The 23353-nt window shown below is 54.2% G+C and overlaps 1 protein-coding gene across 1 annotated transcript in view; it reads right to left on the bottom strand.

Moving 5' to 3' along the window:
- Positions 1-2292: 2292 nt before the first annotated feature.
- The window catches only part of RPTOR (regulatory associated protein of MTOR complex 1), a gene marked incomplete at its 5' end in the record, with an annotated part of 88879 nt that continues 67818 nt past the window's right edge, over positions 2293-23353 (bottom strand). The window contains 11 exons of the mRNA XM_026036849.1: positions 2293-2835; positions 4185-4314; positions 4602-4718; positions 7093-7179; positions 7517-7644; positions 9214-9320; positions 13999-14046; positions 17291-17395; positions 18649-18773; positions 19206-19320; positions 20983-21088. Of these exons, the coding sequence (XP_025892634.1) occupies positions 2767-2835; positions 4185-4314; positions 4602-4718; positions 7093-7179; positions 7517-7644; positions 9214-9320; positions 13999-14046; positions 17291-17395; positions 18649-18773; positions 19206-19320; positions 20983-21088 (1137 nt within the window). The remainder of the gene's footprint in view (positions 2836-4184; positions 4315-4601; positions 4719-7092; positions 7180-7516; positions 7645-9213; positions 9321-13998; positions 14047-17290; positions 17396-18648; positions 18774-19205; positions 19321-20982; positions 21089-23353) is intronic.

Here is a 23353-nt window from a genome sequence, read left to right as displayed (position 1 = left end):
GCCGAACGCGAACGCGAACGGGAACGCGGCGCGCGGGGCCGCCTGGGGGTGCTCGAGGGCCGGCCAAGGGCGGGGGGAGGCAGCGGCGGAGGGGGAGCTATAGGAGACATATAGGGGAGCTATAGGAGACGTACAGGGGAGCTATAGGGGAGGTATAGGGGAGGTATAGGGGATATAGGGGAGGTATAGGGGAGGTATAGCAGTTACAGAGGAGGTATAAGGGATATAGGGGGGATACAGGGGAGGTATAGGAGTTGTATAGGGGATATAGGGGAGGTATAGGGGATGTATAGGGGATATAAGGGAGGTAGAAAAGGTAGAGGGGAGGTATAGGGGATATACGGGAGGTATAGCAGTTACAAGGGAGGCATAAGGGATATAGGGGGGATACAGGAGAGGTATAGGGGAGGTACAGAGTATATAGAGGAGGTAGAGAAGGTACAAGGGAGGTACAGAAGATATACGGGAGGTATAGAGGATATAGGGGAGGTAGAGAAATTACAGGAGAAGTATAGAACGTATAGAGGAGGTAAGGGGAGGTACAGGGAAGGTAATGCAAGGTATAGAGGAACTATAGGAGGTGTATGGGGATGATACATGAGGAAGAGGAGATATAGGGATGATGCACAAGGGAAAGGAGATATAGGGGAGTTATACGGGAGGTATGGGGGTTTAAGAGGTGTATAGAGGTGATGTATAGGGGCTGGGGAGGTATAGGGGTGGGAAAAGCGGATGGGGAGGTACAGGGATGTGGTGGCTAGAGGGGCGGCTTGGGCAGGGGACCTGCGCCCACCCCATGGGGTCCCCAGGTCCCTGCACCCCGGTCCCCGCGGACACCCCCGTGCCAAAGCCACGGGCACAGAGGTCCAAGCGGGATTCGCTCAGAGGCCCCGAGCAGCGTCCCGAGCCGCCCGTGCCCAGCCGACACACACCTCTGCACTTGTTTTTTATTAACCATTTATTGTTTTAATTGCTTTACTCTCACATTACAATCGTGTGTTTTATTTTTTTAATATCTTTTTTTTTTTAATTTTTGTAAAATAAATAGAGATAAGTGAACTTTTCGGGAGGATGCTCTCCGGATCCTTGGTTAATCTCCATGATTGAATCCCTGCGTGGGAGCCGTGGAAACGCGGCCGCCCCCCTGGGCCGGGAGCGGGGGCCCGCGCCGCCCCCCCGGCCCCCGCTCCTTGGACACAGACACTGATCGAGGTTAAAAAGCGGGCACGGGGCAGGCGGGGGGTTACGTGGTTACGGGAGAGGGGCCCCGCGGGCGCGCGGGACCCGGCGGAGCCGCCGCCGAGGCAGAGCCCTCTTAGACCATAATTAGCTCTGGGGAACTGCAGCGTGGACGTGCGTTGGGCCGGGGAGTTTCTCGCCAGTTCCAAGCCTTTGATTCGTGTCCTGGGAAGCGCAGGGGGCGGGAGGCGCTCGCGGCAGCCCCAGCTCTGCTGGGGACGTTGGGGACATTTGTCCTCGGCTGTCCCATGGCAGCCCTGCAGGAGCCACCCGGCCGCTGCCGAGGCCGCCCGCCCAGGAAAACACAATTATCCGGGCCAGGGCGAGCGGGGACGCGGTGGGACGCGCCGGCGGAGGTGCCACAAGGGGACATTTCTCCCGCGTCCATGTCCGTCAGCCCCGTCCCCGGCAGAGCCAGCAGCGCCGGCCGAGGGGACGCTGGGGACCTGCAGGCTGAGCAGCTCCGCGCCGGCTCCGCAGTGATTCCTGCCGAGTCCTGCTCTTCTTGGGCAGCGCCCTTTTCTCCAGGGAAACCTGCCCTCCGGCCCCGCGCAGCCCTTCCCTGCCGCTCTCAAGGGACGGGGACATTCATTGCACAGGGCAAGCGGACGGCGCTTCCTCGGGGGCCGGACAGCGCGTGCTGGAGCAGGGCGACCTGCCGCCTGCCCTTCCTCGTGCTGGGAGCGCGCGGCTCCGTGCCCGGCTCTGTGGGGACATGGGGACAGCCCGCGGGCTCGTGCGCCCCGGCACAGGCTGCCGCGCCGCAGCCCGCGGGTCCCGGTGCCCGGCACGCGGCTAAGGGCGGCCCTGGGACGAGGGGAGCCCGCAGCACCGTCCTGTCCCGGCCGTGCAATCGCTGCCGCTGTGCCAGCCGCTCGCTCCAGGCTGCCCGCACGCTGCCCGTGCTCTTCTCCGCGCTCTTCTCCGCCGGCGCAGCTCTGCGGCTCGGTGCCTCCAGGCCCCGCTCCTGTCGCCTCCTCCGGCCCCTTCCTCGCGCTGCCTGCCTCCCCACGGCTCCTCGGGGCTCTGCTCGCGCTGGGGAGGGCGCTGCAGAGGGGACGAGGCTCCGGCCGTCCCGTCTGCTCCGCAGGGGCGTCCAACGTCCCCTCCGTCCGACACACGGAGCTGCAGGCGAGTCCCGACTTCGCTCCTCAAAGCGACCGACGCTCCAGCAAAACAAAAGCAAAGGCTAAAACAAAAAGCCCTTTTCAAGGGTGTTGCCTCATCCAGTCCTTCCAAGCTCAGGAGCCGTGTTCCTAACAGAGAAGCCAACCACTGGAAACAAAAATAAAATATTCCTTTTCTGTAGCTTTTAGAGGATACAGCTGAAAAAAAAATAGGAGATTGTCTCTCTTCCCCTTGTCAAAATCATCAGTAGCTAAGTCAGAAACAAAAATGTTCAAGTTACGGGTTGCAGCAGCAGCCAACACTAAACATTCAAGTCGATAATTTCACTATGTACATTATAGGTGAGACACGGCCCTGTCCGCTGGGACTCCCTTTCCGCAGTGACGCTGCCCGGAGCCGTTATCTGATCCGCTTCTCCACTGAGTACACCGAGATGTAGTAGTCATTGCTTCCCACGGCCAGATGAGGCTGCGCAAAGAGAGCAGAACAGGATAAACGCTCAGGTGTTGTGCAGTAATGGGCGACACATCACAGGGAAACGGGCGACATTTGCAGCAGGAGCACCCAGATGCTGGAGAGCTCTTAAGTGCATCTGCCAAGGCCGCTCTGCCGACGTTTCTGCTAGTACCCACAGCGTGTCGGCAGGTTATGTGCCCCCATTGCAGCCAGAGGGGAAAACTATGGTGACTGTTCCTTGCCAAAGCCGAACATAATTTTTCCAAATGACTGCAAATCTGCTGGTTATGAGCAGTGTCCTGGGCGGACAATTGGCATTCCCGCTATGGAGAGGGCCAGGAACCGTTCCTGCCCTGGGGCTCTGGGCTAGACAGGGCTTTGGTTGTTTGCATATTCAAAGAGCTAAACGATTCAAGCGCTTAGCCCCTTCCTTCTCCATCCTCCCCACACTGCAACAGAGCAAAATCACTGTTTGGTTTTCTGCAAAGTGACCTTTCAAAAGCAAGGAGGAGATAAGCTCTTCCTTAACCCTGCTACCTCCAGGATATAAGCCCATATACCCAGGCAGAAAAACATCTTTCCCTTTCCCAGCCCAGGCAACACCAAATCTCAGCAGAGCATATTTCATTCCTCCTCCCCTCTAGGCCTTTTATCATTCCCACTGCTTTTTCCCATTACAGATATCTGAGTTCGGATGTACAACTGCCTGTTTATGCCTTCTTTAACCTCCTCCTGCTTTTCCTACCCCTCTCAGTCCATCTCCTTCACTTACTCTCATCTCGGTGTGAGCAGAAGCCCTAATGCAGACGGGCACTTGCCTCCTACCCGAGCAGTGACCAGCTCTTCTCTCCGGCCGCTGGTGCAGAGTCAGCTCAGCTGGGGCACATTTAGCAACCTCCCTTTTACTCCAAGCCCCTTTATATTTCATTAGCTGATGCCTGTAACTTTTGCAGAACTCTCTCTGGTTTTGCCAGGCAGTTTTTCTCCTGCGCAGCAGTAGGTCTCCCAGCAGCGTTACGTAAGAGCCGGTGCAGAAGCAGCCCCGGGACACGGGGTCTGAAGCGCTTCAGCAGCCTGCAGCTCTGCCAGCAGCTCCGGTGCATTCCGGGGGTGCAGGCCCCCGGCTTCGTGGCCACGTCACGGCAAGGGCAGCACAGGGAAACGGGCCCAGTGCGCGCAGGGACTCTGCCCGAGGGGCACATCCTAACGCCGGGCACTGGCTGCACCTCCAGGCTCCAAGACCCACGGAAATCTGGGATGGGGCAGCAGCCTGGGGTGCCACAGGACACTCTGCACCTCTCCCTCTTCCAACCCCAACATCCACCCCGAAATTCCAAGCTCCAGAAAGAGACAATACAGACCCAGTGAGGATGGAAAGCCAGGCAGCTGATGGCTCCAACTCTCTGCCCCATAAAACCATCGTAGTATTTGATATTGTTGATCAGCTCTCCGTTTCCGTTGTAGATTGCAGTGAACTGATTCATGGAGCCACTGAAAATGAGTAGAGAGAAGCTGGTGTCACCGTGAGTGCTCTGCTAACACCTACACTGCTGCCTCCAGCCGCCTGCCGCAAGGGTGAAAGCCCCTCCGCCTTCCCCCGAGTCTCCCGTGACGCACACAAGGGATGAGATCCCTCTTGTGCAAGCACGTGGACGAGGCCGCGCTGCTGCCGGGGAGAAGCAGCAGCACAAACCCCAACCAAGCCCCACGAGCGGGGACTGCAGAGACCCTGGTCCTGTGACCACTCCAGGGACGTAGCAGGTGAACCCAGGACTTACCACGCAAAGAGGTTGGCTTGCGGGTGAATGTCCAGGGCCGTCAGCCCCTTGACGATCTGAAGGACCTTCATGGACTCGGGCATCCTGGGGTCAAAGAAGCGCACGTCCCCGTTCACGCTGCCAACACACAGATCCACAGCGTCAGCCCGGCACCGCGGGTCCGTCCCTGCTGCCCGGCCCGCCAGGAGAGCAGGGGAGCAGCCCGGCGAGGCCCCTTCCCCGGGGTGACCGAGTCCCTCGTGACACTTGTACTCGTCACTCGTATCCACCAAGCACTAAGTGCTGCACAAACAGCCCTGCCTCTGCCCTCGGCAGCGATCCATTATTACTTTTATCCCTTTCCGCCCGTCACTGGCTACGAGTGCCTTTACTGTTATGCCACTCTCAATGCACTAAGCTACATGTCAGACCCAGATTCTTTCTCCTTCTCACAGCAGAAAATTGTATTAGAACAGCCTAAGCAGACGGGCTCTGCTGGTACCATCCATGCCGCCAGCTGTCTGCACGCAGATGTACGAGTCCGTGCTGTCCAAGGGACTCTGCGGACCCAGCCTAACAACCAGCACTTCACGCACGGGCTACGTGTCAACCCTCTTAATGACTTGACTCAGTACGGAGGAGAAGGTGGGGAAAGCAAGAGCGGCAGGGGAAAGACACTGTGCTTAGGAGATGAAGCATCAAAGGCGCGACTTCTTGTTAAGTCAGCTCTGAAACACATCACAGCAGAATCAAGTCTATTAGAAGTGAAGAGGGGGCATCTTGTTCTGTGTTTCTGGAACGGAGGACTGAAGTTTTTGCTATGGTACATCTGCTCTTCGGTGCTGCTTAAAAGACACTTGTTGACTAGTGCAGGAGAAGGCAAACAGAAAAGTCTCTTATGGAAACTGGATTCGGAATCAATTCTTCTCATCTGATTCTACTAGTAGCAAAATAAGGCTTTGGCATGACAAACTGTTACTGTGTTTTTTCAAGTCACTGGTGGCCGTATGTGACTGTGAATCACTCTACAGAATTAAGTACAAAGCATTAAGATGCATATTTCCCTCAGTCTCTTTACCTCTGGAAATTCTAGTAGCGATCAGAAGGCTGTTATAGGGGATTATTTATATCATTGTTAAACACTGTAATTCCTGCTGTCACATAATTAAATGCAAGACAAGTTAAACTTCAGGTTGATTTAGATCCTAAAGACCAGATGGATGTCAGGTTTTTTTTTTTTTTTTTTTTTAGGGAGAGATCAAATAGACAGCAGATTCACTTCATGCTTTGAATCCTACTAAGACTCAGAAATGGATCTGGATGTATTAGAAGACCAGGTAAGAGCTTGAAAATGGAAGTCCAGTCCTGCAGTGTGCGGAGCACAGAGCAGAGCAGGCTCAGAATAAAGCTTGCCCCAGCAGACAGCAGTTGGTGTCCCAGCTAATAATTAAAGCAAGTCAGCAGCAGCTAAGGCACTAAACCAGGATATTCCAAAGACGCTGAAGGACGTTTCCTAGCAAAACCAACCGTGCATGGAAGCAGACCTGCTGATTAACTGGATGCAGTTTTCAAAATAGAGAGGAAAAGACCCCGTCCTGAAGTCCCACTTCAGTATTTTAGCGTTATCCCACTTCAGTGTTTTGGAAGAAGAGCTACGGGCGATGGAGCAGAGCCGGGCAGGGGAGGGTGGCAGAACCTGGGCTTGCTTCGCCCATGCCGCCTCTCTCTGCTCCTGCTAGCCCCCTTCTCTGTGCGTCTCCCTGCTGCAACGTGTTCTTGGCCCTTCGCACTCCCGAGCAAAGGCAGCACTTGCTGAGAGGGCACGGAGGAGAGGAAAGGCCAAGGCCGCAGACAAGGGCTGGCCAGGCACAGGGCTGACCCCGGCCACGGCGGGGGAGATTACACACAGGAAGATTAAAAACTGTAATACGGGAGCCTCACAAAGCTGGCAGCTGCATCTCTTAAGCGCCTGCCACAAAATCTTGATAAATTTTTGCTGGCCCAGCCCCCACTTCGGGAATGTTCTGCATCCCACCATATTATATTTTGTTCTCATTTTGTAAACAAGAAAGAGAGCTTCTCTGTGTGCAAACAGTGGCTTCGTAACAATAAATTATATTCTGCCGTTCTTTAATGGCTAAATAAATATATGCTGCTCTCTGCTCAGTATTTACCAGCCAGCAGAAATGGATTTATGTGCACAAAATTGCTAGACGGTGCAGCAATCCCACGCAGCAATATGCCCGACAGATGCAGCGTGGAGCTCCCTCCCGCTCGCGCCGTCCCCGCGCCCCGCGGGCGCCCACGGGAGCAGCTCCGTGCCGGGTGACAGGCTGGCAGCGCACAGCCCGCGCGCTCACCCCGACACCTCCGGAAGGGGCTCCCGGGAACGCGCCGCGCTGCTGCCGGGGCTGAGGGCAGCCGAAGGTGCTCCAGCCTCCCCGCTCCCGCTCCGCCGGGCCTCGTGGCAAAGGTGCTGGTGGGAAGGCGCTGGGGCTGCGCAGGCCCTTACCTGACGCTCATGATGTTGCCCTCGGGGTGCTTCTGCAGGTAGGCTTTCACCACCCACGCCGTGTGCTCGCGGTAGGTCATCACGCGGCTGCGGAGCAAGCAGAGCACAGGGCGTTCACGGGGAGGAGGAGGAGGAGGATGGGGTGCCGAGCGACCGCCCGCGAGAGGGGCAGGACAGGGTGGATTTTGCCCTGAGCTTGGGGGTGGGACGGGGCTCTCCCAAATGCCGCGTTCCCTGCAAGCCCCGAGGATTTTCAGGAGCACCATGAGGGTCGTAAAAGCACCCACTAAATCACCAATGTTTTCCCAGCGAGATATTTCAGCCCTGGAGCCAAGGTGGAAACTGCAAATTTCCTCGTGGCTCTGGGGCTTTGGAGCAAGCGGAGCTCAAGGGAGGCAGGGCAGGGCCGGGGCAGCGCCGTTACCACTCGCTCAGCGCCATCCTCCTGTCGAAGACGCGGATGGAGCCGTCGCCCAGGCCGGCCACGATGAGCGAGCGATGCGAGTCGCACGAGAGGCTGGTCACGCAGCTGTCGGCGCCCGTGGGGATGTCCTGGGGCAGAGCACACGCGTGGCGGGATCAGCGGGAGCCGCTCCAGCCGGGACACGGCCGCTCCCCACGGGAACGACGGTCTGGGGTCCGGGGGGGCCCTACGTTTCTCCCCAACCCGCAGGCCCAGCAAACCAGCACCAGCAAAGACGGACTTCTACTATTCACGCAGGGTGAGGCCTCTTGTAAAAATACCTAATCGGTTAAAATAAACGCCCGGGGGAATTGATTCTCCATAAACCATCTTGGCCAGGTGCAAACTGCAAATGCTGCTGGAATGGCGAGATAAATAGTAAACATCTGGACAAGCCACGGAAGGAAGTGAAATCCGTGTACATCAAGGCACACACAGCCAAAAAGAGTGCGTCACAAGCAAGGCTGCCTGTGCAAAACGCTGCTGAAGGAACAAGACTGCAATTTATTAACTCTGCGCTAGCAGCGCACCTTCCTTCCCACCCTAACGCTGCAACTCTGCCACAAGCAGAGTTTACTTGCCACAAGCAAGGAATTGCCTGGAATAATGTCTACAACCATCATGGAGAGAAACCGCTTCAGTTAAAATGGAGAAAAACTAAGCAACTTCTTAAAAACAGGCTAACAATCAAGGAGGCCCTTTAGAACTGCGTTAGCTAATTTCACACTTCCATCCTATTTTTGCTGCTGAGCGTGTTCACCTTTCTTAGTTGCTATTCACAGCCTCGCCTGAGTGAAGTAGCTGTTGGCTGGAGATGCCCAACTTTCGGGGCTGTTTGGACCCTAATCCGCACTGCCTAAAACCAGATCCTCTCTTTGAAGCAGGAGCAATCAGCTGAAGTGAAAATGAAGGATTTGCTTCTTCAGCGGCAGCCCAAGTGCTTCCCAGGATGCGCTCTCTGTGGTTCAAAGTGTGGGGAGGCACCTTTTTTAGCTTGCATTTCATCGTTTTCCTGCTCTTTGTGCTGAATTTCAGCTTTCCAGTGCTACTGAGTCAGGAAGTTTCAATCACTTGAATTTCAACAAAACCGGTCTTTGCAATTAAAAAAGAAACAGCATGTTTTTAGATAATTTCAGCACATTGATTAATCATCCTCATTGAGGAGATTTTCACCTTCTGAATTTTGATGCTCCCTAATTTACATAGAAAAAATAATAGTGACAGTAATTAAGATCAGCTTAGGCTTAATTATGCTACACTGCAGGGTCAAAGTGCCATAATTAATGTGAACCCCGGGGTAATTAATTTCTAGACGCTTTGAAGACTTCCTCTTTCCTCCAGCATGCTGACTTCATTCTCATAGCCTTGCTGCTTCTCACAGTTCCCCCAAACAGTTTATTTGGCTGCAAACTGCAGAGCGTTCTCCCCGTTGCACTGCAAGGGGACAGGAGTTTCCGCTGAGCTTCCAGCGCGGCTCGGCGCCGCGGAGCAGCAGCTGCGGCTGCAGGTGTCGGCCAGCTCCGCACAGCTCCCTGGCCGTGGTAACCCACGTGGTAACTCACGTGGTAACTCCCGGCACGAGCTGGGGCTGGCGGTTTGCTTGGGAGCGCTACGTGCAGCCGCAGGGAAAGGTAAACGGGAAGACGCGCACGTGTTACCTGCACTTTCATTTCCCGATCTGTGTCCCAGATCCGGATTATCCTCACATCTCCTGAGGTCATCAGGAGCCCCGTTTCTTGCTCCCAGTCGACTACCATTCCTGCTCCTAAGACAAAACACAGGCAGGACACGTAGATTATTTTCCCCATCAGCAGAGACCGAGCAGGATCGCACAGAACACCAGGTTTTGTGATCTTATACTAGAGCACACTTTCTCACCGTTAGAGAAAATTTAAAATTACACGCACACATCAATATACATCCTCCAAACGGGATCAAATCCGTTGGTCCTGGATGGGAGTCCGAGTTGCATCTTTCACTTATTAGACCCTTACAAGAACACGAGACTAAGCGAAGATGGAGGCAGCCCCAAGTGGTGACCCCGCAGCAGCCGGAGCCCCTCCGCGTTCCCCTCATTTCTGTTCTCACAGAAACACGGGGCTAAGAGGAAACGTTTCTAACCAAAGAACAGCCAAGTGACTGCTGCAAGATACCGAACCAAAGAGCTTGCTAGGAGTAAAAAACTCTTTGCTACGTGGGCGGACAAGGAAGAGACCCATCAGCAACCACACTGGCTAAAAGACGCTTACAAGAGCTCTTGATCCCCATCCTTGAGGGCGTAAGCTGATTGCCAGTTGAAGTCCAGAAGAAAGTCCCGTCCATGCTGCAAGGGAATTACAGGGGATTTTCTAGCCTCGGAACACCTGAAACGGGCACCTGTTCACACACAGCTTGCTAAATGGTATGAACTAATTGAACCTTCTTGGTATGGCAATTTCTAGAGGAAAAATAAGTGTATTTCGCCTCGTTTCTCACTGTGCAGATTAAATGCACACAAAGGCACTGAGTGAGCTGGCTTTTCTAGGCACGGAGCATGTGAGGAGCAGAACAAAACACATACTTTGGGCTTAGGAAATGAAACCCCTAATTGGCGCCGTGATCTCCACAGAGCAATTCTGGTACATTTAATTAGAAGGGACTTCTCGCCCCACCTCTGCGCTGCCTGCCCGGCTCCGAACTGCTTGTTTGAGCACAGCTGTTCAGCAATTAGCTTTTCCTTCCTATGCTGAGAGGCTGACCGACCCCAAATCTGTGGATTTTCCAGGGAGGTTTTTATTCGTACATTTAAAAAAACAACCCAGAAGGTCCATGAAAAGAGCTGGAGCTTTTGCGTGTTTGCCTTCCTCTTCCCGCACAGGGATGTCCCTGGGCAAGCGGCAGCAGCAGCTTCCTCCCGGCGCAGCATTTCCCTCTCCCCAGGCCAGGGCAGGGCAGGATTTTGCCCCCTGGGCTCCCGGTGACGCAGCCAAGGGGGAGCGCGGGCTCCTGCACGGAGCAGGGCTCCCATCCCGTGGGATGGAGCTGGGGAAACGCACAAGCTGCTCCTCTGAAACAGGGATAAATGTGGATTTGTCTCATGCACTCGTAAAGAGCGAGCCGCAGCAGGCACTGCACATTTCCTTCTCGCTCCTGGTGCCAGGGCTTTTTGCCCCAGCGAACATCAGGCCAGGGCAGGCAGGGCGCCCGCCGCCGCGACCTCGCTCTGCACAGACCCAGGACAAGCCCGGCAGCCTCCCCCTGCCCAGCCTCGCGTGCAGCCTCCTCCCCATCCCGCTGCACCCCCGCGACAAGATTACGGGCGTTTATTGACAGCCTTTCGTCTTCCTGCAGGAAATTCAGGGCTCTCAGCTGAGCTGAGAGCGGGGAGCTCTACGGCGCGAGCCAAATTGATTGCTCCTTCAGCTCGCCCGGCGGCTCGGGGGGTGCTGGAGAGCCAAGGCAAACAAGCAGCCGGTGATTTAGATGATAAACATCACCAAAGTGTTTTCATTTGTCATCTTGTTTATGGCCCATGTGACAAGATAAAACTGGCAGCCTGAGATGGATGTCGCCATTTCCATCGCTGATGGAGTTAAGTAGGCAATGTGCTCTTAGGCAGTTTTAAAGCTCCCACTTTTCCAGTTACATTCCCCAGTTTGAAAACCATCGTTTTCACTTTGATCAGCAGTGACAATCCCCAAGAGGGGCCCAGATCGCTCCCTGGGGCCAGGGACCAAGAGATGATGGGTTCAGATCTGTGATGGCATCTTTGGGGCTCCTGGTGCCGGGCTTGCTTGGGTGCAGATATTGAGAACGTGCAGAACGAAATCTAGGAGCTGGGAGAATTTTATGGAGGGAAGAAGCCTCAGAGGGGTTTGCTTTACATAAGGCAGCACAGAGACCTCTCAGGAAAGAATCAGCAGCTAGAAAGAACAAGGTTTCAGGAACAGAGAGAGATCCTGTGGTTAGAAAGGAGGAGGAAAAAGACTCATTGCAGGGAGGACGGAGAGAGGCTGCGGGAGCAGGCAGAGCTGGCGCGGGGTCGTGGTCGGTGGGCTCAGGGCTGGGGAAGCGGCCTCGGCTCCTGCTTCCCTGCAAAGCTGCCCAGGCCCTGCCAGCGACTCCTCTGCTCGCCGGGGTGGCTATTGCCCCGAGCAACCCCGGTACGAGAAACAAGAGCGTTTCCATGAAATGGGGCTGAGGGAGGGCTCCCGGCACCCTCCTCGCGGGAACCTCTCCAGCTCCTGGCTGCAGAGGTGGCAGCAGGGCCAGCGAGCTGCTCGAGGCTGCCCCAGCAGGGCACAGGGACGAGGAGAGCCCGGTCTGCAACGGGAAACGCTAAGCTCGTATTGAAATCCATGCTGGAAAGGAAGAAAAGCCCCTGTGCACAGAGGGCTGCTCTGCTGCCAGCTGCCAGCCACGTTTTCCTGGTGGAAACGCTAACGCATCAGCTCATGTTTTTGTGTCAAATTCCCACTATTTTAGGAGGAGAAGCAAGTGTGGGACTCCAGGCTGCCTACCGTTTCCTTTGTAACTGGCAGCCGTGCTGCTGCAGGATGCTACAAGCGGGCGCAGCGCCCGCCCGCGGCGCCCTGGCCTGCGCGCCTGGCACGCGGAGCCGCGCTCCCCGCAGCGCACGGCCGGGCCTTGCCCGGAGCCAGCATTAATGCTCTCCTGTAAGGAATTCCTGAGGAACCTGCTGGGCTTCCGCACCTCAGCAAAAGGAATTTTTTAAAGGGTTTTTTTGGTTGGGGCCTTTATACAGCTGCTTGCAGCTCGGCGTGGTGCGAGGCACTGTGCAGCACCAGCTGTTCGCAAGGCTGTAGCTTCTGCGGCTCTTCCTTGCAGGATTCCCCCTGAAAATCAAGTATTTGTCTCGATGGGACGGTTCCTTGTATAAATTTCAATAAATGACACTGGTGTCGAAAGCAGCTGCATTTCAAGTGTCTGCGCTTCTTTCTACCGTGCCTGGAACAAAGCCAAGTGGCACTCGGCGCTGCAGTGGGCTCACAAACATGGCACGGGCTCCAGCACGAAGCAGCGCGGATGGCACTGGTGGTGCTTTAATCACGGGCTCTCCCGGCCAAGCAAGGAGGCTCTGTTTTAATTTCCAAGAAGCGGCGGGAGGGCAGGGTGACCTCATCCTCACAAATCCCTGCAACACACCTCGAGAAGTGTCACTCGGTCCATGCCAAGGGCTGTGCACGGCCAGGGAAAGGAGTCTCTGCCACTGAGAATGCAATTTAAAGAACCCAGACCCTGGGGAGACAACTCCAGTTAGGTTATTTTAACTAAAAAAGGCGGCCATGTCTGAGGCGGTTCTCCCCGAGGGGTATCCCAAAGGAACAGACACCCATCCTCGGGAGACATGCAGAGATTCCCGTTCCCTCGCTCTCCAGTCCAGAATCCTCTGCCTTTGCTGGGAGCCTCCCCTCTGCCAAGGCCCCTGGGCCCGTTCCTGCTGCCCCGCGCCCGGTGCTGCAGCTCCCAGGGAAATCCCTGTCCTGCCCTTAGCCGAGGCCACAGGGCAGATTGCTGCTGCTTTGGTGATAAAGCAACCACGTTTTATACAAATGATAGAGGACGTGTTTTGCTATCAAGCAAATGGTTAATTTTAGGCATCTCTATCACACCCTCGGCCAGGCAAAGAAGCCTTTTTCTGCACCTGCACTAGGCGGATGCCTGGCCAGAAGGCGCTGGGGATCTCTCCCATGGATTCACGTTCACTCGTGCGCACGGGGCTGTGCGCTGGCAGCTGGGCGCCAGCGGTACCGGCCCTGCGCGGAGTGCCGGGCATCGCCCCAGGCTGTCCCGGCCCAATTCCCGCCCGGCAGGGAATTCCCGGAGCCAGGCAGGGCTGACTGCAGCGCCCGAGGCGGGGGAAAGGCAGAGAGCAGTGCCCGGCCCCTCCACATCCACGCGGGCGGCCAGAGCCCTGAGGCTCCCGCACAGCGCCTGGAGCTCCCAGTTACCTCCCTTCCATTGGAAAGGGCAGGATGTGTCCGACGTGCCGGACAGGGCCTTGCTCAGAGCCCGGCTCCGCTGCTCCGAGCCCCACAGCAAACACTGCCCCGCCGCTGCTGCTCGCACCATCTCTGCAGCAAGGCTGTGTTGCAGAGGGGACCCAACCAAAGCTGCGGTAGCTTAACGGCTAACGGGACCTGTCGCTTCCATGGCTAAGGAAGCTTCACAGTCTTCCTAGAAGGAGGATTTGCGTGTCCCAGAAAAGCCCCGTCCCTGCTCCCGTGCAGGCGCCGGGGACACAAGGCGCATCCCCAGGGCCGGCCCGCGCTCCTCTGGACACCGACCAGGAGCGGCGAGAGGCAGAAGCAGCAAAGCCCTCCAGGGACAAGGAGGACCCAGCAGCCATTCCAACCATGCCAAAGACCAACCAACCAACCAGCAGGCGGACGAGATCCTTCCCACCCCGGCTGGCCATAGGTAACAGGAAAGAGAGCACTCACCTCCCTGCTTACTTCTGTCAAGATAGATTGAAACCCTTCGGGCCAGACCTGTGAGAAGACAGGGATTAAGGGGTTGACGCTAAGGGTAAGTTGGTCAGCCAGAGCAAAAATAAATTGTAAAAAATAAAAGGATTAGAAAAAGCAACTCAAAGCAAAGGAAAGGAACACATCAGAGAAGCAGCAGCACCAAGAGCAGCACATGCCTTCACCCAGAGAAAAGGCAGTGGTGTAAACACCGAACCTTTTCCTAGGAAGCCTTCACCGGTGGCACTTGAAGTGGATTTTGTGGCTCTCAGCAGCACAGGCTTGACCATGACATTTTCTGGAGCCAGGAGAACGTCCCTCGTACGACCCGGTCCCTGCTCTGAAGCGCAAAGCACCGGGCAGGGACAGAGGGAAGCCCCGACAGCGTCCGTGCAAACCCGAGCACGACGGCGCAGCGGGTGCTGCAGCGGGGGCTCCTCTGCCCTGCAGCTCACGAGCACGCAGGGGGTGCAGGCTTTCTATACATTTATAAACACAAATTTATTCATTTATAGGTGCTCCATTCAGACAGCTCCTGCATGAGAGGCAGCCACCAAACATTCATTTCTAGCCACCGCAAATCCGCAGGCAGCAGGAGAGCACTGCAGTACGGCAGCAAACAGGGAAATGCCCTGTGGCTCTCGGGAATGCTGGAAACCTTGCCCAGGCATCCGCAGGAGCGGATCCTGCCACTCCGGCGGCCTGGTGCTGGCCCTGCCGTGTGGTGGGGACCTGGCTGCCGTCACTAACCTGCACAGGGGACACGCTGCAGACTCAGGCACACGTAAGGAACTGCAAGGGGATCTAGGCAGCGAGTACTCAGTAAGTCTGAGGCAGCTACTTTTACCTCTGCATTCCTCCAAATTTCAGTACTGTTCAGCACAGATCTGAAAAAGATCTGAGCGAGATCAAAATGATCAGATCTTATACTGAAAAAAATGAAGGGTCCGCAGAGGGCAGCACTAAGCTAAGACTCATCTCCAAGGTCAATAGAGATGTCTAGGGACTAAACGGCTCCTGGGCAGCAACCCCTGCAGCAGGGTTCTCACCAGCTTGGCTGTCAGCTCATTTCTCCTAACCCGGGCTACACAATGCAAGTCCTGAGGTAATGAAAAGCTGAAACCTGCTCCTGCGTCTGCCTTGCTCATCCCCTCGGAGTAGCCTCCCGCTCCTTGGGCAACCTGGAGAGACCTCCCAGACACCAGAGGATGGATTCCTGTATCGCACATTCCTCCTTCCTTTCACAAGGGGGACAACCACCTAGAAAAGTCTGCATTTTGGTTGCTCTCAAGAAGACTGTCAAACAACAGAGAGGAGCAGGACACTGGGGAAAAGGATGGGAGGTGAGAGAGGACAATGAATAGGAGTGAACACGCTCCAGGAAAGCTCTGGAGCACAGCCAGCTTCACAGACACATCCTCAGCGTTAAGAGCTGCTGCTGGACGGCAGTGAAGGCCCTGGTGCCACAGGAGGACTCCTCGAGTCTCATCTCCGAGGGGCTTCCTTCACACCGCTCCTCTGAAGTGACTGCCTTGACTTCTCGCCCCACAAGGAAATGCAGCCGTTTTGTCTGCATCTAACTCAAAGCACCAAGGTGACAGGCAAAGAAAACAGCACCCACACTTACAGTCACAGAGAAAAGAGGGTGAAAAATTCTTAGAACAGATTTAAAACTTGGAACAGTGCTGATATGGTGGCCACTCAACGCACAGCTACACCAGCCCTTGCTGTGAGCAGCCCATGGGAGCGCCCGGACTCCGCGCGTTGGAGCAAGTCTGTCACCGGCACCGAGGGGACAAGACCCTGAATGCAGAGAGGGAAACAGGAACCAGCATCCTTCAGGAAAGCTGATGTCGAGGAAGAAGAAACAGGGACCGAACGACCCTGCGAGTGACAACGCGAGCTCACTACCAGGTGCTTTCCTGTCCGGGAGATTCAGGTCTCACCACTCACTGTATGACTACTGATTTCCTCCCGCTTTCATTGACCTCTCTGCAAAGAGCAGGTTTTGACCACGGCAATTTTCACAGTACGCTGCAAACTTCCAGCAGTTAATAATCAATTGTGTGCATGTAAGACAGCGAGGCACAGAGCCCCAAGTTACAGCAAATACCCTTCTTCTCTCCTGTAACACCAGAGATGAGCCATGAGGTGCTGAGGAAACCTAATGAATCCGAGTTCAACAAGGCAGCACAGGTAAAATCCAATGAATAGCTGAAGTCGCTGTGTCGGACTCCCGTGATGAACCACAGAAGCTCAGAAATGAGAACTGTCAGATTTTAAGGTCAGAATGAATTATGTTGATCATCTCATCTGACCTCCTGCACAGCACAAGCCAGACATCCTCACCCAGCAATGTCTACAGCAAACCCATAACATCAGCACTGATTGAATACAGCACATTTTGCAGAAAGACTTGTAGCCTTGATTAAAAATATCCAAGTGACAGAGAATCGTCATTAGAGCATGAGGACATTTTATCAGGTCTCAGAAGGACACAATGTCCACCTCCTTCCACACCCTAAAACAGACTTCAGGGCTACCCAAGCTGGTATTTGGGTTTCAAGCTGCGTGTTGCTCCTCTTTACATCTTTGCCTGTATTACTTCTTTAACACAGAGCGGGTCAATGTCCGGCTGCACCGTCCTTCTGCGGGGATCAGATCTAGATCGCATATTCTCCTGCCACCTCCTGACCCACAATAAGCAGCAAAGAGCAAGTGCTAAAATGGAATTCAGGCTGAATGAGATCCCGGGTGCAACATGCAAAGCGGTGCAGAGGCCGAGCAGCCCGTCAGGAGAAAAGAGCAAGGACGTGAGCTGCCCCCATAGCCAAGGGGGAAGCAGCGGCCGCCTGCCCCGGGAGAGCAGGGCAGGCAGGGGCTCAGTTCCACCGTTGTTCCACAGTTCTCTCCTTAGAAACGAGGGCAATAGGAGGGCTGGGCCAGGACAGCTGCAGAGAAGCGTGGGAGGAGGAGGATTTGGGGCCCTTCTGCTGCCCAGCAAGATGCTGCTGCAGCTGCTCTTGTGTGTGTGGAGGGAGAAGGCTGTTGGGTCGGGTTTTTGGGTTTGTTGGTTCACTTAAGTCCTGGAGAAGGAATGTCTCACCAAGGCATGGTGAAAGGTCATTCCAGAAAGGCAGAGACTGTTAAACAAGGATGTAACCGATGGCCAAGGTGGAGAAACCCAATGTGCTCTGCACACCCCTAGAAAAAACCGTACCAGCACCAACGACCTGCATCCCCGACGCGACAGCTCAGAGGGACCCACCTCGTGTCGTCGGCAGCATGTCCGAGAGGCCCTGCCAGGCAGTTACCATCTCGGGGTTCTTCTCCAGGTCTGCAAAGTTCTTCCATACTCTGATAGCGCCGTCATCTCAGAGAACAGAACACAAGGCAACGTCACTGCTGATGCAACTCTCGGTTACTTGAGAAGAGGAACCCCTGTCCTGCAAACTCTAAAGCTGAAAGTGTCCCTTGACTTAATCTCTGTTGGAGCTGTTTTTCTCTCTACTCTTACATCCATATTACCTGAAGGACTGTTCCACTGAGAACGTTCCTGGAAAAGCTACGCTCCTCTCCTTGAGCAACACCTAACATTAAATGTTGCTCCATCTCATTTGACCAATTCATATTCTCTTATCTCTCCATCTTCCTTGCTATTGGCACTAAGAGTCACAAAAGTACCCTGCTAAATACAAAACACAACCCTACAGAAGAAGCTGAATCAAAGGCCCAGCCCATCAGCAGCAAATCTTTCAAGAACATCATGTATTTTTTCAATTTGTTCCCCAACTGTGAAACTTTTGTGCTAAGAATCAATAAATTGAAAGAAAAATGTCCTGGAGGCCCTCTCTACTCTTCTTCCACCTGTCTTAATTACACCCAACCTGAACGTTTCATCATGGAGTTTGAAAAGTAATTGAAAACCCTCAGCCCGACAGGTGGAGAATGGTTCCTTGGGAAAGGAGCAAACCTTCCTCGCAGCTTCAGAGACCAGTGAATGGGAATGAGAGCTCTTCACGCTACCTCACAGGGTGCACCAGAGCACTGCAGAGAGCTGCTGCGCCCTGGCGAGATGGAGGGACTCCAGAGACGAGCAGAGAAACTCAGAGCTACTGCAGAAGTTCAGCGCGTAAAATAAGCCCTACCTACTCTAGGCTAACACAGCAAAAGGAACTGAATTTGATTCCTTATGTTGCAGCAAGATTTGCTTTGCAACTCAGGCAGTGGCTTTTAAAACAGCGGGACCAGCTAGAATCAAATTGTCTGAAACGCTGCATACCAGGTTACCAGGAATTTGCAGCATGAAGACCCAAAATGATGTAACAAAAGAAGCTATGGTTGAAAATGCTTTCAGTAAACACTTAATTTGATTGTAATTTGAGAACATCCACAGCAGCTACTTAAACAATCAAGATAACCCAGTGGTGCCAGACACAACTCCCAGGTGATTCCAGAAGTGCCTCCTCCATGGAGATCAGCTGGGCAAGTCGCAGAGGAGGGCGAAGGTTCAGACTGGGCCACGTTCACGGAGGGCAGAGAGGTCCAGGGCAGCTCACCCACACCGGGATTCTGTAAAGGCTCCTGCTTCCATCCCAAAATCACAGGGGCAAATGTGCCTCCTACCTGTGGCCGTGAGCAGCAAGGAGCAGTCTTGTCCGTTCAGGTACTCCATCGCGGTGATCCTGGTGTAGCGAGGATTCCCATTGTGGAAGTAGTCCAACTTTTCCCCTTTCTCCCAGTCCCAAAAACTGTGTGAGGAAGAAACAGCAGGTCAGTTCTTGGTTGTGCAGACAAGCTAAGAACTTCCCATTACGGTGACATTAAATATTACACATCAGGCCAATTCATCTTTCTGCTTTGGTATTGACATAATGATTTTATGAACCCCATCCCCAATTAACTAACACTAGTCCATCAAAATCCACTGGTTGCCCTCTAATCCAGCGCCTCCTGTACCATGAGGCTTGATGCCTGGGCTGTGGCACTGAATTAGCAGAGCACTTCCCATCTCCTGCATGGAAAGGGGGAGATGACGGCTGTGGGAGTGGACAAGAACAAGGAGGGAAACACGGACGCTTCCCCAGAAATGATGATCCGCACCCGCCCGCTCCATGAGGGCCGTCTCCAGCCGTGTCAGGGCACGGGAGCTGCTCCGGGGCGGCCCACGGGGGACCCCTTACCAGATGCTGTCCTTGTCGGCCACCGCGATGCAGGGCGTGAAGGGGTGGAACTTCACCACCGAGGGCACCCCGGGGTTCCTGTTGAGGAAGATCTGGTCGTCAAGGCGGGAGATGCCTGCGGGGAAGGAGGCAGAGCCCGGGATCAGAGCCCGGGCAAGGCCGGCGCACGCAAACGCCCAGCGGGTCCAAGGAAACGTTTTGTTTTGACGCAAAATCAGCTCCGTTGGTTTATTTATTTTGCAAAATAGGACAAAAATGAAAAGACTGTATTCAACATCAAATTCAATATTTCATGTTAGCTTGTGGATTATTTATTTAACCTTCCATTTCACTTATTTCTTTGCAATAGTTTGCTCTTCACAAGCAGTTTGGGTATCCCTGCAACTGCATTTTTGGCAAAGTATGAATTCATCACCCAAAACTGTGAACTCGGGAGATGCTCACTCAGTTCTAGTTTGCTTTGGAACGTATCCATTTAATTCTAATTACAGCATTTTAAATCTCCTTTAATTCTTGTTAATACTTCACATTCTGAGCTCATTTTTACGAATACTGCTATTTCACATTCAGGCCAAGCAACCAAACATGAACTTGGTGTCCAGAGAAGGATTTGGTTCCTTCTGGCGAGCATGAAGGGTCCCCTGGCAGCAGTGCCCGGGCTGCAGGTGCTTCCTCCTGTGTCATTCCTGTTTAGGGCACTGCCTGAGCCCTCCGGAGCAGCCTCCCCGGCGGGAGCTCCGGGGGGAGCAGCAGCCCCGTCCCCGGGGAGGCTCCGCGCTAGCAAGGAGCACGGGCTGCAATGATTTAATGATTTAGCTATGCAAATTCCAGAGGGCACCGCGCTGGGCTACGCCGCATTTGAATATATTCCTGCGTTGAAAGGATTCTAGCCCGGCTGCTGCCTTGTAAATGCATAAAGAGTTATAAATAAGCAAGATTAGCTTTCAGAAGAATGCAGAATACACACAGTAAAGACTCGGGAACCTCAGGCGTATTAGAAGTGAATGTATAAGCATGCACAAAGCTGTGCTTATATAAATATTAAAAATATAATGGGATGTGAAAAGTAAACTATCATTTATCGAGTTCAGAGGAGTGGGGAGTGTGAAAGGCAGGCGGTGCGTGCTGAGCCGCAGGAAGGCAGCACATCCACCCGCCCAGCGGCACCGCTTCCTTGCCGCGACCTGCCAGACACTGCCTGGCCCTTTCCGGCCACACGTTTGAGGTTTTTCCTGCAAGATTTTACCTTCTCTCCCTTTAAAAACATAAGCTACAATACCCATAAGAAGTTCACATGAGAGGGAGGAAAAATCAAAACGGTAAATGAAGAGTATTGGGTAATAACCTCTGAATTACCCATTTTATGCACTTGTGACTTAGGCTCCTGCGGCTGGGCCAGCTCTGCGGGGAGCTGCTGTAGAGCTCGGGAACAGACCCGGGCCCCGCGAATCGAAGGCTTTACTGGGTCTTCTACATGGGGAAAGCTGTTTTTGTGGCACTTCTCTTTTTTCAAGAGATTTCTCTTACGCTTTTCCCCTCCTGCGATGGACTTGAGAGGACAGCGTCTTGCAGCACCTGACCATGCCGTGCACGGCATCACACTCAAGTTTCCAAAGGGACAGAGAACAGAGAGGAGAGCACTAGCGAAACTCGTCACAGCAGCAGAGCCCGGGACAGCGCTGGGGGCAGCGCGGCCGGACGGCGGGAGCCGGGCTCGCGGCTCCCGCAGCGTTTGCGGCGCGGCCGGGAGGACGCCCGGGGCAGGAGCCCCACTCACCCTTCTGGATGATCTTCTGTGCCTGCTTGCGGACCCGAGCGTTGCGCAGGAAGCGCCACTCCCGCTCCTTGCGGATCTGGCTCTCCAAGTCGTGCTCTTCTGGGATCTTCCAGCGCAGCGACAGATTTGCAAGACAAAACAAGGGTAACAATCAGAACTCCGCACGTTACCCCCATAAGGGCACCACGCGCAGACACCACGTCACAGGCTGGGCTAAAACTCCCCGAGCTAAAATCCCCCTTTAATTTTTCCTGATCTAAACCTCCCCAGCATCTGTAATCTCCTCCCTTTTCCTTTTGCTGTTCTAAACTTGCTTTGCCTTTAAGCCGCACGCAGTTTTACATTGTGACATTTGTTTTCTAGAGAGCCACATGCATTTGTCATGTGTCACTGTGGGTGAGCGACACACGAGACGGGCAGTTAAGGAACCGGTTTTATTGCACACAGCCATTTTAACTGCCTTCCTCTATAAACAGTTTAAGTCCCACTTCAATGCCGCACAGATTACTCTGCATAACACGTCTCAGCTGAAAAGCATCACAGAGCAATCAGAGATTAGAGAGCACTGGTTTGATACAGCTCGAGAGCTCAAACCACAGAGCAAAATCCTCCTTTCACTGCTAACAGACGACTGCAGGCCAGCAGAGGCAAAAGCCCCTAAGAGGCTCCTGCTTCCAAAGCTGCATTTGCTGGCGAGGGCAACGGCTTTGGGCTGTCGCAGGGGAGTTTTGCAGCTGCAAAGGCCGGCGTGGCGCCCGGCTCTGCCCGGGAACGGGTGGTCCGGGGCTTGGGAATGCACGGACTCTCCCAAGGGACTGGGAGCAGGAATCATTGCTGCAGATGCAGGACGCGAAGGCGCAGCCCAAACACACCAAAGGTCCTACATATCTGCACCTTAAATCATCTGCTGTTGTTCCAGGTGCCACCCTCAGAACACACCACGCTCTGGAAAACAACTATCATTGAGCTGAATTGCTGCTTCTTTTAAAATAAACGGCAAATTAAAAAATCCACCCTTCCTCCTGCAGGTCCGAGGAAAAAAACACACCCACTATTTTAATTTTTCAAGAATACAAGATCTGTGTGAAAGGAAATGACAAATGACCAATAATATGGAGTGATAAACAAACCCAAGATAAAATATAGCAAAGGAGATTTGAGAGTAGAGAGATTACATCTACACCTTAATGAAAATCCAGCTTCTCTGGGAATAAATTAGAGTAGGACTTGAACGGCCAGGAGAGGAGAAGAGCATGAGCAGAATGGCAACGTTCCTCCACACACACCAGCAGCTTTCCTGGTTTATGTGGCTGAGAGATGATTTTTTCTACTTTCTAGCAGATCCAGAACATCAGATTGAAGGAGCAGTTGGGCTGCTCAGGGCTGAAGAACGTAATTCTTGCACGGCTCTTACACAGCAAGGTTTTGCATCATGACAAGGTCCCTCAGGGCTTGGTCCCTTGAGCACCACGTCTGTGCAGGGCAAAGCCCCCCGGGCTTTGCTTGAGGGTCTGTACCTGGAACGGGATGGGCTTGTTCAGCTTTGGAAGCCTAGGCATCTTTCTTGCAGTGCTTGCAGCTCAGATGCTCTTGGGAGGCCTCTGCTTGCACTCTGACCTGTCCCACACCTTGGTCTTCCTCCTCTTCCTCAGAGGGAGGTCTTCTTGCAAGGACCCTTGCTCCCCTCTCATGAGGGGCCAGATCCCTACGGAGCCGACCCTGCCGCAGGTGCCGTCCCTCCTGGCCCTCGGAGCAGCCACAATGCAGTATTTTCTCTCTACGTTTATTTGATTAGATAATCAATAAATCAAATGCAACATGATGGCTTGAAAGGGAGCCAATGGTTTGCACTGGAAATTAATCCCTGAATCCTTCCAGTCAAAGCATTTGCAAAGCAAGGTCTATGAAGCAAAGCTAAATTCATAAATTATATATGACTAAGATGCACTCAGTCATTTTATGTTTATTCATTACAGGAATAGTTGTCCTGCCTTTCCCTGTTTATGATGATAGGCAGCACCTCCAGACGAAGTACTGGAAATAAACACCAGTGTGGTCTTTCTGCAGCAGCACCCACCAGATTGGTGTGTGTGTGTGTGTGTGTTGAGGAGCCCGGAGCGCCCTGCAGACGGCAGCAGCGCGGCCGGGAACCGGGAACTGGGAGCAGCGGCCAGGAAGGCGCCTGCTGCTGCTGCCAGGGCCGCACGGCTGCACCGCAGCGGGGCAGGCGCCAGAGCCACCGAGGGCTCGAGCGGAGGGATCGGATCCCCCTGCCCCGGCACGGGCAGCCCCAGCCCAGGGTCGGTGCAGGTGCCGGCTGGTGCAGCTGAACCTCCTTGCAGCTGCACCATGCAGCGGCGCAGGACACGCC

This window comes from Nothoprocta perdicaria, unplaced genomic scaffold (genome assembly GCF_003342845.1).
Source record: "Nothoprocta perdicaria isolate Ctin4 unplaced genomic scaffold, notPer1 scaffold_187, whole genome shotgun sequence".
Lineage (NCBI taxonomy): Eukaryota > Metazoa > Chordata > Aves > Tinamiformes > Tinamidae > Nothoprocta > Nothoprocta perdicaria.
This window is presented reverse-complemented; position numbering and strand designations above follow the sequence as displayed.